Below are 14,820 nucleotides of genomic sequence, written 5' to 3' on the forward strand. Positions count from 1 at the left end.
CTGACTTCGTAGTTCTCACCTTTTAATGAGGAAGGGGGAGAGGAGAGCGAGGCGGCGGGAGATCATACGTAGTACTTGTCTCCTGTCCATGATGTGAAACTTTTTTCTTATAATATACCCATCTATGGTTTTTTCTCTAGGTTCACCTGCATAGCTTTCGTGCCGATGAACCCAGTAACACTCTTGAGCCGTCTCTCCCATCTCATATCATATTATGGGCATGAAGACGCAGATGGGCGCGATGCAGTAATATATTCGGGCAGGGTGTTGGAGTAAAATGTACAATGGGTCAATGTCAATTCCCCCGGGTGTCGGTATGACGGTTGCGGGTGGGGTGGGGCGTGAGGCGTTGATGGGTAGTAGGTAGTAGCAGAAGCGTCGGGGTCGGGTGGTATAGCGGTATCTACACGAATTCACACGAGTTTACACAAGCTTGTACTTGCGAGCCCACCAGTAAACGAGACTGGCGATCGCGATCATGACGAGGACGATGCCGTAGAACCATGCTATAGAGCCCGCTTGGCCGGGGACTGTTACGTTCATTCCGAAGAGACCTGTTCCGAAAAAACGGGTCAGAACACCAATTCCGAGACATCTCATTGAGAAAGGCGAACATACCAGTCACAACATTCAACGGCAACAGGATAGACGCCATGGCCGTCATCTTCATAACGACGTCGTTGGTCTTGTTGGACGCGACGGTGATCTCGATGGAGATTTGGGCGAGGTAGTTGGAGTGTGCGCGGCCGAGGGTTTTTTCGTAGTGTGAGAGGTTTTGGACCATTGCGATTGCGTGGTCTGCAAAAGATCCACGATGGCGAATGAGACAGTGTCGCTAGAGCGCAACAGATGACGCGCAAGCTCAACACCCACCTTGGATATCCCCCAGATAAAGACTCGTCTCCGAATCATCCGACAACCGTTGCCCACATCGTTTGATCACCGTCTTCAGCACATCGGCTTTAGTGCTCAGCAGCCGCAGCAGCTGCATGACCTTCTTCCGTGCGTGGCCGATCCGGCGGAGCATGTCGCTTTGTTCGGATTCTTTGAGGATGAGGACGAGGTCGTCGATCGAGTCGACTTCGAGCTCGATAAATTTGAGGAGGGGCATGAAGCCGTCGGTTATGTCGTCGATTAGGGCGTAGTTGATCCAGTCTGTCCGGAGGGGAAGGCGGGGGTGAGACCAGTGTAGTTTGAGGGAGAGATTCGTGGGGTGTGTATGTACCTGGTGTAACGTGCAGGCCGTACAACCGCAGTTGATCTATACGCTTCATGACGTTGTTTGGGTGGGGCACCGCTTGGCAGTGGAACTGCGTCGGAGAGCGTCCCGGTCAATTCACAAGGTTCGACGTACGAAATGGCATGCAGTATACAGCGCAAGGGACTCACCGACAGCACGCACTCCTTCATGACGACGATAAACACGTTGATGGGCTGCATGTAGTTCGCGCTGTCCTCGTCGCTGTCAAACGTGCGCATGCAGATGAAGTAGTAGTGGAGGAAGATCTCGCATTTCTCGCGCGTTTCCTCGGTTTGGATGTCTTCGATGGTCAGTGGGTGGATTCCGAAGAGCTAATGGGCAAGCAAATGTAAGCAATGGATCTGCGGAACCTCTCACGTTTTCAGCGAATAGTAAACGCACCCGGCTGAAGGTGACCATCTCAGAGTGGGAGGGGTCCGTCACATCGATCCAGAACGGTCCCTGGGTGAGCGTCTCCCTGATGGTTCCACCACCCGTCGGCAACAGCAGCGATTCAAGCTTGTCCCCTCGTACCACACCCGTCTTCTCCGAGTAGAACAGATACCGCGGGTCCTGCGGTGGGTCCTGGTACTTCTTCCACGTATCCCGCGGCGCGACGGGTTTGGTCGCCGCCGACCCAATGACCTCTGCCACTGCATCGAAATCCAGCGAGTAGTCTCCCTCTTGCGGCACGCACACGTCGCCGCCTTGACTTTCATGGTCGCTCCCGCTGTCCCCTCGACGCTCAGCATCGGGCCGGCTCACTGTGTTTTGGCTTGGTCGATAGTCATTGGCTTCGTCGCCTCCCAGTTTGAGGTCACTGTCTCTGTTCAGCCAACCAAGCGACATGCGTCGGGACCCTCGTCGCCGCGGGGACTGGGTTCCCTCATCCTCACTCGACAATCTCCGTCGCGCGCTGCCAGCAGCTCCAGTAAGATCTTCAAAGTTCCCACCGTCCGTCTGCTCTACTGTTGGTGAGACCGTGGCCTGACTCTGCAGCCAGAAGTCGTTCTCCCTCCCCGAGTCACCCGACATCCGCCGCCGCGTCGGTCCGTTTGGTGGCGATGTATGACCTCCTTGAGGTAGTTGGTAAGCGCCTGCTGCCGAGAAAGATGCTGCAGACGCCGCGTTTGGGTCGGTAAAGTTGTATTGCGATGGCCGGCGTCCGGGGTTATTGAAGGAACCTTGGGTAGTAACTGGCGCTGGCCGAGCGTTGGAAGGACTGCTTAGTTCGCGATTGACAGCAGGCCGGGTATCGTTGGGCGTGGGAGCAAAGCGAGCCCTCAGCCGTGGGCTGGCGCTTGCCGGCTGTTCGATGTTGGTGAGGTTTTGGTTGCTGAGGTTCGACATGCTGCTCTCGATGCTGTTGTTGTTGCTTGCTCCGTCCGTCGGCAACAGTGGTGCCGAGTCGGTGACTGACGGCCTTCCGTCAGACATTGTGAGGGTGGCAGCCTGCTGTATAGGTAGTGGATCGCTCTATAATTGGTCGAGAGACTGAGACTGCCAGTTTCGTCGACAGGTGTGAAGTCGCGGCCCCTCTTTCGTGCAATATACTTGGGCGCCGGAACGAAGCTTTCCGTATGGTCTATGCGGGTTAGCGGGCGGTAGACCGCAGTGCCCTGAGTTTCCAAGAGCGATGGCCATGTAAGGGACGAAAACAGGACAGGACTCTCAGGGAAAAAGACGTCCTCGAAAAGGAGAGGGAGTGTCCGGAGCACTGAGATGCACAGATAAGCAACCTGCGCGTGTTTTGGCGCCCATGCTAATCAAAACGGATTAGCACCCGGGGGAGAATCGGCCAGGAGCGCGCTAATCAAAGTGGAATCGAAACTCGGATTGTTCTCGGTCCACAACTATCGAACAGCGCCGCTTTTGCGAGGGAAGTCGCTGAACTTTGAAGGCGAGGGAAGAACAGCGATAACAGATATCGGGGTGCTATCACGTTGCATTCGTTTTACCTACTCTTGAAAAGTTACGTCCAACCGTTGCTTCGCCCGCTGTATTCCGTTGCGACATGCTCATTTGCCAAGTCTGGACGGTTTGGGGGGTTCTTGGACGGACCACAGACTTGAAGCGCTGGGCACTCGACAAGGTAGAGTATTAGGTACTGGTATATTTGCTATATAGGCAAGAACCCTTCTATGTCGGGCACAGCCCTAAACAAGGTACTTCTATGGGTTCCAATAAACGGCGACTTGTAACAGAAGGGGAGGAAATTACGCCAAACAACTAATGTGCAATCTCTATAATCTAGAACAGGAAGAAGGCGGCAACACCGGCAACACCGGCGACGGAGAGACCAACGATGCCAGTGCGCTTGGCAGCAGAGTAAATGGGGCCGTCGGTGGGGCCGGGGGCCGGGGAGGAAGTCTCCGTGTAGGTGTAGGTCACTGGCTCGTCAGTGACGGGAGGGAGAGTCGGAACGTCGGTGGGTTCCGGCACGGGCTCGCTGGTGGGGACGGGATCGGTAGGCTCGGGCGTCTCGGTTGGCTCGTCGTCGGTGCAGGTTTCGGTGGGCTCGGGAACTTCAGTGGGCTCCGGAGTTTCAGTGGGCTCATCGTCCGTGCAAGTTTCGGTGGGCTCAGGAGTCTCGGTGGGCTCATCATCTGTGCAGGTTTCAGTGGGCTCGGGAACATCGGTAGGCTCAGGAGTCTCAGTAGGCTCTTCGGTAGGTTCAGGGACATCCGTAGGCTCAGGGGTCTCAGTAGGCTCCTCCGTGCACGTTTCAGAGGGCTCTTCAGTGGGCTCGGGAGTCTCGGTGGGCTCTACGGTAGGCTCAGGGGTCTCGGTGGGCTCGACAGTGGGCTCAGGAGTCTCGGTGGGCTCGACAGTGGGCTCAGGAGTCTCGGTGGGCTCAACGGTAGGTTCAGGAGTCTCGGTGGGCTCGACCGTAGGCTCAGGGGTCTCGGTAGGCTTGTCCGTGCAGGACGTCGTGGTGGGGACAACGATGGACGTGCTGGTCGTCTCATCATCCTGGTGCTGCTGGTGATCGCCAGTCTCGGTGGGCTCAGGAGAGTCGGTGGTGGTGGTCTCATCATCCTGGTGCTGCTGGTGATCGCCAGTCTCGGTGGGCTCAGGGGAGGCAGTGGTGGTTGTCTCATCATCTTGATGTTGCTGGTGATCGCCAGTCTCCGTGGGCTCAGGGGAGGCAGTGGTGGTGGTCTCATCATCTTGGTGCTGCTGGTGGTCGCCAGTCTCGGTAGGCTCAGGAGAGTCGGTGGTGGTGGTCTCATCATCCTGGTGCTGCTGGTGGTCGCCAGTCTCGGTGGGCTCAGGGTGCGCGACGCTGGTGGTCTCGTCATCCTGGTGCTGCTGGTGGTCGCCAGTCTCGGTGGGCTCAGGGTGCGCGACACTGGTGGTCTCGTCATCCTGGTGCTGCTGGTGATCGCCATCCTGCTGCTGCTGATGGTCATCGTCCTGACCAGGCTCGGGTCCGTCGGTCTGTTGGGGAGCGTCGTACGTGGTGGTAGGAGCATCACCGGCATAGCGACGCACGACGGCAACGCCGTTGCCAGCTTCGGCTTCGAACCGGTAAGGGGCGGCCGCGACGCTGCTCAACAGCATCACGGAGCCGACGAAGGCACCCACGGACTTGATTGCGACCATAATGAGGATCTAAGACGGGTATAGTCTAAGTATATGAGTAACTCGGGTTGGGATGAAACGGGCAAACAAGGGGAAGCGGGCTCGGTCGTCCTTTTTGTACGAGACGCCCGAGTTCTGCAACATACCCCAATATCACCTCCAGCATGTCAGCGGCACGGAAATCCATTTGAGAAATTTCCAGGTATATCATAATATCCACAGGCGCCACCCGCCGGATCGGCTAAAAACCGTGACTCGGAGTCCATCATCATCACCATACGTCTTATTTCTTCGTCCAACCGGTCGTGAAAGAGTATCCTTCCATGCGTGGCGAGAGCGGCGAGACCAATGGAGAAGCCCCGCAGCGGAGTTTATGGGAGATATCTCTGTGCTCTCATGACCGATAAAAGACCAACCAGGAAAAATTTGGACCGGTTGGGCGACGTTGGCTCTCAGCAGCGGCCGGTCCCCCAGCGAGCGCCAACAAATCGATCTTGATTCTTGAACGTGATTTTGAAACGCACAAAAATTTTTGGCGCTTGTTCGTGTTCGTCGGGCGATGGGCGTTCGTGATGGAAATTGGATGACGCGAGAAGCCAGAAGCGTCTTGGCTCCATATGGCTGCGCCCCCCCCACCCCCCCCCCTCTGAAATAATCAGCGACGCCAAATCACGTGAGTGACAGGTTTTGATTTCAATTGGAGGGGGGCAACAGCTTTTTGCGACAACATCACAAGCTTCTTCTTGGGTGGGCATTGTGCGAACGGAAGCGGTCGTTTTCGATCATCACACTTAAGAGATCGATTCACACACTCTGCACAGAGCCTGAGAATGGACACCAACCGGCGAAAACGCAAAAGAACTCATAGGCCCAACAACAGACAGACACCGCTTGCCAAGGTGAAGCGAGAGATTTCCCCTGACCGCGACCGCGGCCGTGACCGTGCTCGTGAGGATCATGATGCCGAGACTCTTCACCGCCGCACGAAAGCGGCACTGGTAATTCAGAGGGCATACTGGCTGCTGCGATTTCGGCGTGCTATCAGAGGAGCAGGGTCGGGTTCGCAACACTCTAGGTGAGATTGAAATGCCGCGACACTCTTCGACATTACCGCCGACCGCTTGAGGCAGCCTGCATTGGGCGGCCTCGCGATATGCTCGCGACTTCGCGGTACACCTGACGGTATCGATCGCATGAGGCAGCCTGCAGTGGGGCGGCCTCGCGGTTCGTTTGCAACCATTCTACCTCGCCGCCATTCTACCTCGAAAACCCACTCCCATGCCCACATGACGACCTGCCTACTTCGCCTCAACTAACTCACGTACACTCCATTCCTCAGGCAAATCACCATGAACGTGTCGAAGTCAAAGCCGGCACGACGTTCCAAAGCCTCCAGGAAAGCTTCCAAGGCAAGAAACCAACAGCACAAACTCAAACAGCATGAACACATGCGGGAGCTATTGAAGACGGCGGGTGATACTGAGGCTGGAACTGAGCATAGAAGTGTTCACCAAGGTTCGTCGCATTATGCTGTCAGACCGTCTCTTCTCAACTTACAACGCAGCTGACCAACTGTTGTGTGTGGCCTAAGGTTCCAACGACAGTGCGTACATAATGTGGACAACAAGAAAGACCGAGCAGCAAACCAACCCGCATCCGTTCGGAAAGCACCTTACGCACGAAGACTTCCTCGAGCAATATACTGGGGGAGTTGATCACGATCACCCGTACACCCGTCTGCATAGGAACACCGTTGTTGTAGCCGACCGCGCAACGGATGAGATTGTCTGTGTGGCAAGGTTTCGTCCGTTTGCGGATATGTCAGCGGTTGACAGGGACCGTTTCGAGGAGATCGCGCTCCACCTGGGCCGCCAGCAACAACTCAGCGGCAACATACAAGCTGAGTCGCCGAAGATTGAGGAGCATTATATAGACTTTCTCAATGAGCTTTCGCCTTACGTCTTGTCTCGCATCAAAAACCGGGCAAAGGAACTACGCGTGTCTAGTATTCCACAAGCGCAGTTTGGGGACCTCGTCGCAGACGACTCTTTTGCCAGCAACATCACCGCAACATGGGATGACTGTGCCACTAAGTTCCAACGTGATAACGATCAATCAAAATTCACATACGGAATCTGGTTCCCAGTCTCGAACAAGACGGGCAAGCTGAAAAGCAAGGCGGATGGATTTGCCTGTCATGGTGGAGCCTTTGTGAATGCGGACTACCGCATGTACGTGGACTTTGATGCGTGCGACGGCGTAGTCGAGATCATTTGGCGAGGGTCTGAGGATGCACACGCAACCACATCGTCTGTCAGAGGCCCTGACTCGAAACGCCTGGGCACATCTGTCCAAGTCAACGAAAAGCTGGCAAAACGTGTGGAACGATTGTTGCAGCTACGGGAGGCCGCGGGACGCATCTGTGGGCTTACGGAGACTTTAGAGCGATTGCGCTGATTCTGATTTGTATTTCGTGCCATAAACTCTACATATACGTGTGTGTTTTGAGAAGGGTACACCGGTCGTAATGTCATGGGCGCTTCCTTTGTTCCACTCCCCGAGCTGTGATAATAATAGAAACAGCGCCGGTCGGTGGGCTGCTCGCGTTCGCCCCCAAACGGCCACGGGACGTATGCGCGGACATGGGTCTCCACCCAATACAACCCCAAATGCCTCATGGCAAAGAATTTAGCTGCCTTCTAGTCCAATTGCGCGTGTGAATGCGGCCTCGCTTTTCAATAAATAGCGGCATTATCTGCGAAGGAACGATCTCTCATTATGGACGAACGAAGGCGGTCCAAGCAAAATTGACCGTTCGCAAGCCGGGAACAAGACTCCGTGACAGATCTCGTCGAAGTGGGGGTTGAGGAACGGTCGGCAAATGTGAAGAATCTCGGTGGGTTTGGGACGCTTAAAATCTTGTCCCGTCGTCCCTCCCACAGGATCGCACACGTCTGTGGGCCGGTGACGTCCAGAAAATGTCGCGCATTCCTCTTCCACCATCAAGGGGAGAAATCCCGGTGTCGGTCTTTTTGTGCGTGGGATGCGCTGTTGATGAGCGGAGAGCGCGGATTGTAATGGTGGCGACATGTCCCAGGATGAAGGCCCGCGCGCGCTGCTATTCAAGGTGTATGCGATCGTGTACTCATCAGAGATCGAGGATGATGGCCCAAGTGAGAGCATACGCTGAAGGCAGCTCCACGGCTATTCTCTCCTTGGTCATAAACTTCTCCTGAAATGCCCTACTGTGTTTCCTCAGCGAGTTTGAAACCTCCCGCTATAGAATCCTCCATGCGCTTTCCGGACAGTTCCGGACTCCGTTGCTTAAGCTCTAAGCTCGTCATTCTCAGGAAGGCACAATTCGGGCAAAAAGGGGTGGTACGCTGCACGCGCATCTCTTCGGCGGCCTTCGGTTGATGATCTCTCCATAACGTCCCATAGTCCAGGCGGAGGTGACGATGTGATTTCTCGGTGGTTGTCGTTGTTGTTCCAGCGTTTGTGTCCCAGCAATCCTCTCAGTTCAGGTGATCCCGTCGTGCAAGGGGAGGTCATTCTTTGTGCCGCTTGGTCTTGCTTGGCATCTTGGCAGGGGAAAGGGACGGCAAAAGACGCGGTTGGCTTTATTTTGCTGACTTTCCAGCTTCGCTCTCACTTCGCTCTGCTTCGCTGCCTTCACTATTTCGCAAGTGCCCACGGGAAGGCGACCCTGAGGCAATCACAGTAGAGGCGGCTGAAGTGGATGCGCCCGTTTTTCATAGATCAATAGGAACGGGATGTCACCCTCTTACCGCTGGCACTTTCGGTGCCTTTATAAAGGGGGTCCGCCGGTACCCAAGAACCGGAAATTGACCACAAACAGCCATGCGGCGACAAGACGCTCGGAAAGGAACTTGGCAGTTTCGCAGAAGTTGCTATGCAACATGCTGCTATACCTGTGTGCGCGGAACATAGCTCCCCGATGCCAGCGAAGGTATCACTCTGTCCATGCCGTTCCTGCCGAGACTGAGAACGCCATTGCGCCTACCACCGCGACAGCCGACGATGTCGCTTCCTCCTCCGCCGCCCTACCAGTCGAAGGTGTCGCTTCTTCATCCGCCCCTCCAGAAGTGACAGCCGAAAACGTTGCTTCCTCCTCGGCCCCGTCAGAAGTAGCAGCCGAAGATGCCGCTTCCTCATCCGCCCCTTCAGAAGTAATCGACGCCATAGGACCTTTGCAGCAAGATCCGATCAAGGCTTTTCGTCAAACATTGGTCTCCGCTCAGGATCTTCTCACTTGCTGGGGCGCCTTTCGTAAAATAACGAAACTGCCAGATCTGCAGACGCAACTATCTCAGCAGGACCTACGACTTTTCTTATTGCGCTTCCATGAACAATCTCTGAAGGTTTTGGCAAAAGCTCCAGATTCGATTTCGCGGAAACTCCCCGATTTGTGCAGAGTCATCGCCACATGGTCGCATCTTGATCCAGCCGATCTCGTCGATGAGTACAACCTTGCCATTGAGATATATCTCAATCATCACCAGACGTCGGATGCGCAACGAGTGTTCGGGGTGCTCGAGGTGGGAGGCAAGCCCAACCTTCAGACCTGTACCCTGATGGTCCGCATGGCTCTGTACAAGACGGATGTGGAGGCCGCCGAAACTTGGATCGCGCGGATCAATGAAGCAGAAGGCCGCGTGCCAACGGAAATTTACGTGCAGCTTTTGAAGTTGCATGTAGCAACAGATGAGCAGAAGATCGACCCAACGATAGCGGCATTGAAAAGCAAGAATATAAGCATCGGTTGGAAGCAGCTGAAGGAGCTCGGCCAATATGCCCTAACACGGAGGCGTTTAAAGGGTCTGGTAGCATTGCTTCCACACATGATGGAGATTGAGCCTCGGGCCACTTTAGCAATTTTGGACCGTGCCGTAAAATTGTGTCGCCTCTATCCCGACCTTGCAGGGGCTCAGACCCTACTGGACTCAATGCAACGATGCGGGGATTACGGTGTCACGCCCCAGTTGCAGTGCCTGACAGCTAAACTTTACGCCGCGATTGGAGAACCCGAACAGCTTATTTCGTTTTTGGATCAAATGATCGATTGCGGGAATTCTCTTACCCTTGCGGAAGTGTCCGCTATTTTGAACATGTTCGTTCGACGGAAGCTTATTGGATATGTGGAGCCTTTCAAGACGAGAGTGATGGCCATGGGAATATTCTTTGACTTTCCCTCATACACATTGCTACTTCGAGCTAATGCGTCGTGTGACATGGTGAAGGAAGTAGAAGATACTCTGGATATGCTGTCGGAGAGTGTACAGTTCGAACAATGTATCCACGCTTTGAGGATGTACAGTAAACTTGATGATTCGAAGAGCTGGCAGCGTTGCTACAATCGACTTGGACGTTTCGGGAACCTCATCGACGCCACGACAGCTCAAGACTGGATGAAGCTGCATCAGACCCGCGGAGGCCAGTTTGAAGACTGGCTTGTGACCCTCGTTGACGGCAGGGCTCTCAAAGTGACGGACCCTTCTGTCCCACAAACTCGGGAAAATCTTCGGCGACTACTTGCTGCGGCTCTGAAGAACAACGATATCGGCCAAGCTGAATTTGCGATCCGAGAGCTCACTCGTCGTCATGTCAACGCTGCACCAGTGACTTTGCCAGCTATAGGCGCTTTGGCGATTCGTGAGCGAAACCGGTACTTATTGGACTACTGCATAGCGCAAGCAATCCACATCAACCTGGGACCCACGGACGTATTCAGGCTGGTCTCGGATGATGTGGAGGTTTCGATGGAGTCCACGGCTATGTTACGAGGTTTCATTTCATCGTTACTGGATCGACAAGAGCTTCGCGACGCAGTGTCAACCTACAGATCAACTCTGGGACCAGAGGAGGATTTCTCGACGAAATTCAAGGACTTGTTGATTGACGTGCTTATCGAGAAGAACCTTCGAGCGGCCACGGCATATCTCAAGGGGCGGGGAGCAAAGGCGATTGGTACGCCAGAGGCGTTTATCAAGGCTTTGACCTCCCTATCGTTGCGGTGTCGCCGTGAAGATGAGAAGGCCCTAAGGGATTTTCTTTCACAATTGAAAGATTTGAATGTGCTGGCCCCGACCGATGTGATGAATCGTTTTTTGAAGAGTCTTGTCGCCAATTCGAAAGCCAAGGAAGCAGCGAAGCTTGTAAAGGAAATGCGGAAGGCGACGGATCCTGTTGTCAAGCCAGACATTGTCACATACCAAGTGTTGATGCGTTCGCTTGCCGAGGCGAAGGAAGTCGAATTATTTCGGGGATACTGGAGTTGCCTCAGACAGGATGGCATCTATCCCGATCACGCTCTATATACCAGCCGCATCGCCCTTCGTATCCGGCAAGGTGAAGTAAATTCCTTGGAGAGGGCTATTCGGGACCTACACGACGCCCAGAACGAGCTCGGACCTTTTCCTAAGCAGACCTACGGCATGCTGATCAAAGCCTTGTTGGACGCTGGAAATCTCGATCGTGCACGGATGATTCTAGACAAGATGACGCGTGCCAATGTTCTCCCCAATGAATTCATTTATGGTTTGTTCCTATCCTATCACCTCAAGCACGAACAATATTCTGCCATGTTTTCTCTGGAACAAGAACAGAGAGCCGCCGGCCTACCCTTCAACACCGTCCTCTACACAATACTTATCACGGCAGCGGCGAGACAAAAGGATGTTGCACGAGCGCATTTCTTATATCGGGAAATGAAGGCAGCCGGCATCGAACCCGATGTTCAGGTCATGACCGCTGTCATGGCGGCATTCGCCGCGAACAAAAACATCGAAGGGATGATGGATGTTTATGAGGACATGCGGAAAATAGGTGTCAAGCCTACCCTCACAACGTGGAACACGATGCTGTCAGCATATGCCCGTATCAGCGATGTCAAGTCGGTCGATCGATTACTCGACGAGATGAAAACTGCTGGAGTTGAAGCAGATCAGACAACCTGGGAGGCGCTTTGGAAAGGAAACGCGACTTCGGGCAATATAAAGGAAATGCATCGTTACCTTTCCAAACTTGTCGGATCAGAACCCGGATACCCCCGACTCCAACGCGATGCGCGCTTTCCGACGCTCGTACTTCCCTTGTACAATCGCGTGCTCGATGCGCATGCTGCGAAGGGAGATGTTGCTGGAGTGGAGACCTGGTTCGCACTACTCCGCTCGGCCGATTTGAAGCCTGATATCTATAGTTACAGCCCTTTATTTGAAGTTTACGCCAGAGCGGGGGACTTTGCGAAAGTGGAGGAGGTTAAGCAAAAGGCATCGATGGAGGACATCCGACTTGACGCCAATGCAGTCAGTAGGGTTGTCAATGCCCTTCTTGCGGCTGGGCATCTTGACTTCGCCAATCGTTTCCTGGATTCGGCGGCGAAGGACGGGGTGACACTTGATCCGGCCGTCTTCAACCCCTTCATCGCATATTGGCAACGGGTCGACCACAAAAACGTTTTGAGCGTTGTAGAACAAATGCGCGCGAAAGGCGTCGAGCCAAACGTCGCAACCTATACGCAGTTGATCAACGCATTAGCTCACTCGAATCGACACGAAGAAGGATGGGACATCTGGCGCTCCATGGTTGGCCAGAAAGAGCAGATTTTCCACAAAGGATGGGGCGTCTGGGCGACTGCGCTTGGCGAACAACCCATCAGCGCACACGTCGCGGCTTTGCAGATACGGCGGACGCCTATGGACGACCTGGCCTTACACTCAGGCTCGCTGCTGTCGATCCTTCTCGATCTTTGCGGATTTGCGGGCTGGGTTGACCGGGCAGATGTGCTGTGGAGTCGGGTTTCCATGTCATCTCGCAAGCTTGAAGAGAATCATCTTGCGAGTTACGTCGAATGCCTGTTGCGTAATGGACAGCATGCCCGAGCGATCGAACTGGTCACCCGCGAAACCGGCGTACCACCGGCGATGCCCACTCCTGGCCACAAGACTTATGGAACATTGTTGGGCATGCTGCAATCACAGGGGTTGATAGGGGAAAGAGAGGCTTTACTGTCGCATTTACGAGCAAAGCACGGGGAGTGGCTTCTGCGCCGCATAGACCTGAAATACCCCGGTGTAGTAGGTAAAATGTGATCGCGATGCTTACTTCTGTGATGCGAGGGCGTAATGGTGTCACATAGACTTCTATGCAGAAAAATAAGATTACTATGTATAGTACGGAATAATCATGTACGTCGCAAAATGAAATAAGTGAAATAAAGCCCTATCTCTACAAGTTGCCATCATCGGCGATGCCTCCGGCAGAGGTACAATGACGTGGATGGCAGATAACCACCACGGAAAATGGGATGGGGTGAAGACTCTAGACTACCGGTTACGGGAGAATGCGTCTGGTCTGCGGCCATCAATGCCAAACACCACCGAACGCACAATCCAGAGGAAATTCTTGGTGCTTAGGACGTCCCGATTGTGCACTTTCATCCGTAGTCATAGTGGTTGTCTTCTTCCAGGAATCTCAAATGGTGTCCAGTCTTGGTTGATACATTCGGGGTTGGCGCAACCCACCAATTCATGGACAAATTCCATTCTTCCCTTTCTAGCTTGCCACGGCCGAGATGACAGCCGCTGTCGGATGTTTTTCCTCACACGCCCGTGGCAGTCTGGGCACACGGAAGACGTTCGATACTCATCTAGCAAGTAGCATGGAATGCTGTTTCTTGCAAAGAGTGTGCGGAATCTGATTTCCATGATGAGTTGGCATATTATAATACATAAAAAACAATGATGGCCACTCACCCCTTGGTCTTTGATGACTCCTGAAAGCGCATGGTCTTTCCAGCGTCGCTCCAATCACCCAAGATGGCCGCAAAATGCTTTCCATACAGGCGTCGCATGTTCTTGATGAGCTTGCTCTCAGACTTTTGCCGCAGTGAGAACGCCTTGAATCTGCGAGCCACATGAATCTCATCCTGGTAAAACTCATCCAGGGCGGGATCTGGGATATGGATGTCAGCCCATGTATTACCAAAGTTGAAAATCAAAGTTGAAGTGGAACATCATACCCGCATGTTCGTAATCCACGATGAACGCTGAGAACGCCTCGATGTTCATGCTCTTGTGCGATGGAATATGTGATTCCATCTCAGCGATGCCGGCATTGATCTTTCGCTCTCTCATGTCTCTTTGAAAGTACCGAGACTTTGTCTCGACCGCCCGTTGATTGGATGTGTATCTGATATGGGGTGGTGCATTGTGAGGACGCTGCAACGGAATGTCGCCGCAACGGGGATGGCAGGAGACAGGGGGACTGGCGGGCGGAGACGGGGGGCTGGCGGGTGGAGACCGGGGGGCTGGCTGGTGGAGATGGGGGGCTGGCGGGTGGAGACGGGGGGCTGGCGGGCGGAGACGGGGGGCTGGCGGGCGGAGACGGGGGGCTGGCGGGCAGAGACGGGGGCTGGCGGGCAGAGACGGGGGGCTGGCGGGCAGAGACGGGGGGGGGGGGGGTAGCGGGGACAGCAGGGCAGTAGTAATCAACTGAAACGTACCGAAATGGACCGCTCCTTTTTGATGTCTCGACAGAACAAGAGGTCACGCTTGCCCGGATCAATGCAGACGATGTTTGGAGCCTCCCTTAGTTTGGCGATGTGGTCCTCAAAATACAGCTGCTTGACTTCTTCCTGCATTTGGGCTTTGCTGCGCTTCCGAGCGCGATGGCCGTACTTGAGCCCTGGCTTCTTGAGGTAGATGGTAGCGGAATACCCGTTTGTGCTGATTGACCCATCAAATTTGAGACCAAGCTTCTCTCGATGTTTGAAGACCTTGTCCTATAATGCGTCATTCAGCAAGGTGATTGAAATAAGAGCCGCACCCTCATCAACCCGCACTCGCGCCTCCGCACCGTCCGCACACCCACCCACGCCATCCCCGCCGTCGTCCGCGGCCTGCACCGCTCCTGGTCCTACAAATGCGCCCGCAAATCCTACACCGCCGTCGGCGTCCACCGCATCCCCGACTCCC

At 54.5% G+C, this 14,820-nt stretch overlaps 5 protein-coding genes across 5 annotated transcripts; 1 reads left to right on the top strand and 4 right to left on the bottom strand.

Annotated features, from left to right (window-relative positions):
• Nucleotides 1-423: 423 nt before the first annotated feature.
• EV422DRAFT_498605 (uncharacterized protein) lies at nt 424-2,089 on the bottom strand (the record flags this gene model as incomplete). The annotated part of the gene is made up of 6 exons (XM_053068028.1): nt 424-554; nt 619-798; nt 874-1,155; nt 1,226-1,310; nt 1,390-1,572; nt 1,643-2,089. The coding sequence occupies 6 exons, from the start codon at nt 2,087-2,089 to the stop codon at nt 424-426; spliced, it is 1,308 nt and encodes a 435-aa protein (XP_052923701.1).
• A 1,401-nt stretch (nt 2,090-3,490) lies between these two features.
• On the bottom strand, nt 3,491-4,846 carry EV422DRAFT_507922 (uncharacterized protein; the record flags this gene model as incomplete). Its single annotated transcript, XM_053068693.1, has 1 exon — nt 3,491-4,846. One exon carries the CDS (start codon nt 4,844-4,846, stop codon nt 3,491-3,493), a length of 1,356 nt encoding a protein of 451 aa, XP_052923702.1.
• Nucleotides 4,847-5,561: 715 nt separating this feature from the next.
• On the bottom strand, nt 5,562-6,533 carry EV422DRAFT_536691 (uncharacterized protein). Its single transcript, XM_053070856.1, has 3 exons — nt 6,417-6,533; nt 6,165-6,340; nt 5,562-5,724 (listed from the first exon to the last, which is right to left on the bottom strand). The coding sequence occupies exons 2-3, from the start codon at nt 6,273-6,275 to the stop codon at nt 5,617-5,619; spliced, it is 219 nt and encodes a 72-aa protein (XP_052923703.1). The 5' UTR covers nt 6,276-6,340; nt 6,417-6,533; the 3' UTR covers nt 5,562-5,616.
• A 1,879-nt stretch (nt 6,534-8,412) lies between these two features.
• On the top strand, nt 8,413-13,217 carry EV422DRAFT_536696 (uncharacterized protein). The gene has a single exon (XM_053070857.1). The coding sequence runs from the start codon at nt 8,599-8,601 to the stop codon at nt 12,934-12,936; it is 4,338 nt and encodes a 1,445-aa protein (XP_052923704.1). The 5' UTR covers nt 8,413-8,598; the 3' UTR covers nt 12,937-13,217.
• EV422DRAFT_163755 (uncharacterized protein) lies at nt 13,014-14,072 on the bottom strand. The gene is made up of 3 exons (XM_053065021.1): nt 13,866-14,072; nt 13,600-13,798; nt 13,014-13,540 (listed from the first exon to the last, which is right to left on the bottom strand). The coding sequence occupies exons 1-3, from the start codon at nt 13,978-13,980 to the stop codon at nt 13,291-13,293; spliced, it is 564 nt and encodes a 187-aa protein (XP_052923705.1). The 5' UTR covers nt 13,981-14,072; the 3' UTR covers nt 13,014-13,290.
• Nucleotides 14,073-14,820: the final 748 nt, after the last annotated feature.

Source organism: Fimicolochytrium jonesii (genome assembly GCF_025526975.1).
Source record: "Fimicolochytrium jonesii strain JEL569 chromosome Unknown EV422scaffold_20, whole genome shotgun sequence".
Classification (NCBI taxonomy): domain Eukaryota; kingdom Fungi; phylum Chytridiomycota; class Chytridiomycetes; order Spizellomycetales; family Powellomycetaceae; genus Fimicolochytrium; species Fimicolochytrium jonesii.

Coding starts and splice junctions, on each gene's coding strand:
- EV422DRAFT_536691 (XM_053070856.1), bottom strand. CDS start 6,275: ATGTGTTCATGCTGTTTGAGTTTGTGCTGTTGGTTTCTTGCCTTGGAA. Junction 5,725..6,164: donor ACACGTTCATGGTGATTTGC/CTGAGGAATGGA, acceptor CTCTCGCTTCAC/CTTGGCAAGCGGTGTCTGTC.
- EV422DRAFT_163755 (XM_053065021.1), bottom strand. CDS start 13,980: ATGAGAGAGCGAAAGATCAATGCCGGCATCGCTGAGATGGAATCACAT. Junction 13,799..13,865: donor CGTGGATTACGAACATGCGG/GTATGATGTTCC, acceptor TCCATATCCCAG/ATCCCGCCCTGGATGAGTTT. Junction 13,541..13,599: donor GAGTCATCAAAGACCAAGGG/GTGAGTGGCCAT, acceptor CATGGAAATCAG/ATTCCGCACACTCTTTGCAA.
- EV422DRAFT_536696 (XM_053070857.1), top strand. CDS start 8,599: ATGTCACCCTCTTACCGCTGGCACTTTCGGTGCCTTTATAAAGGGGGT.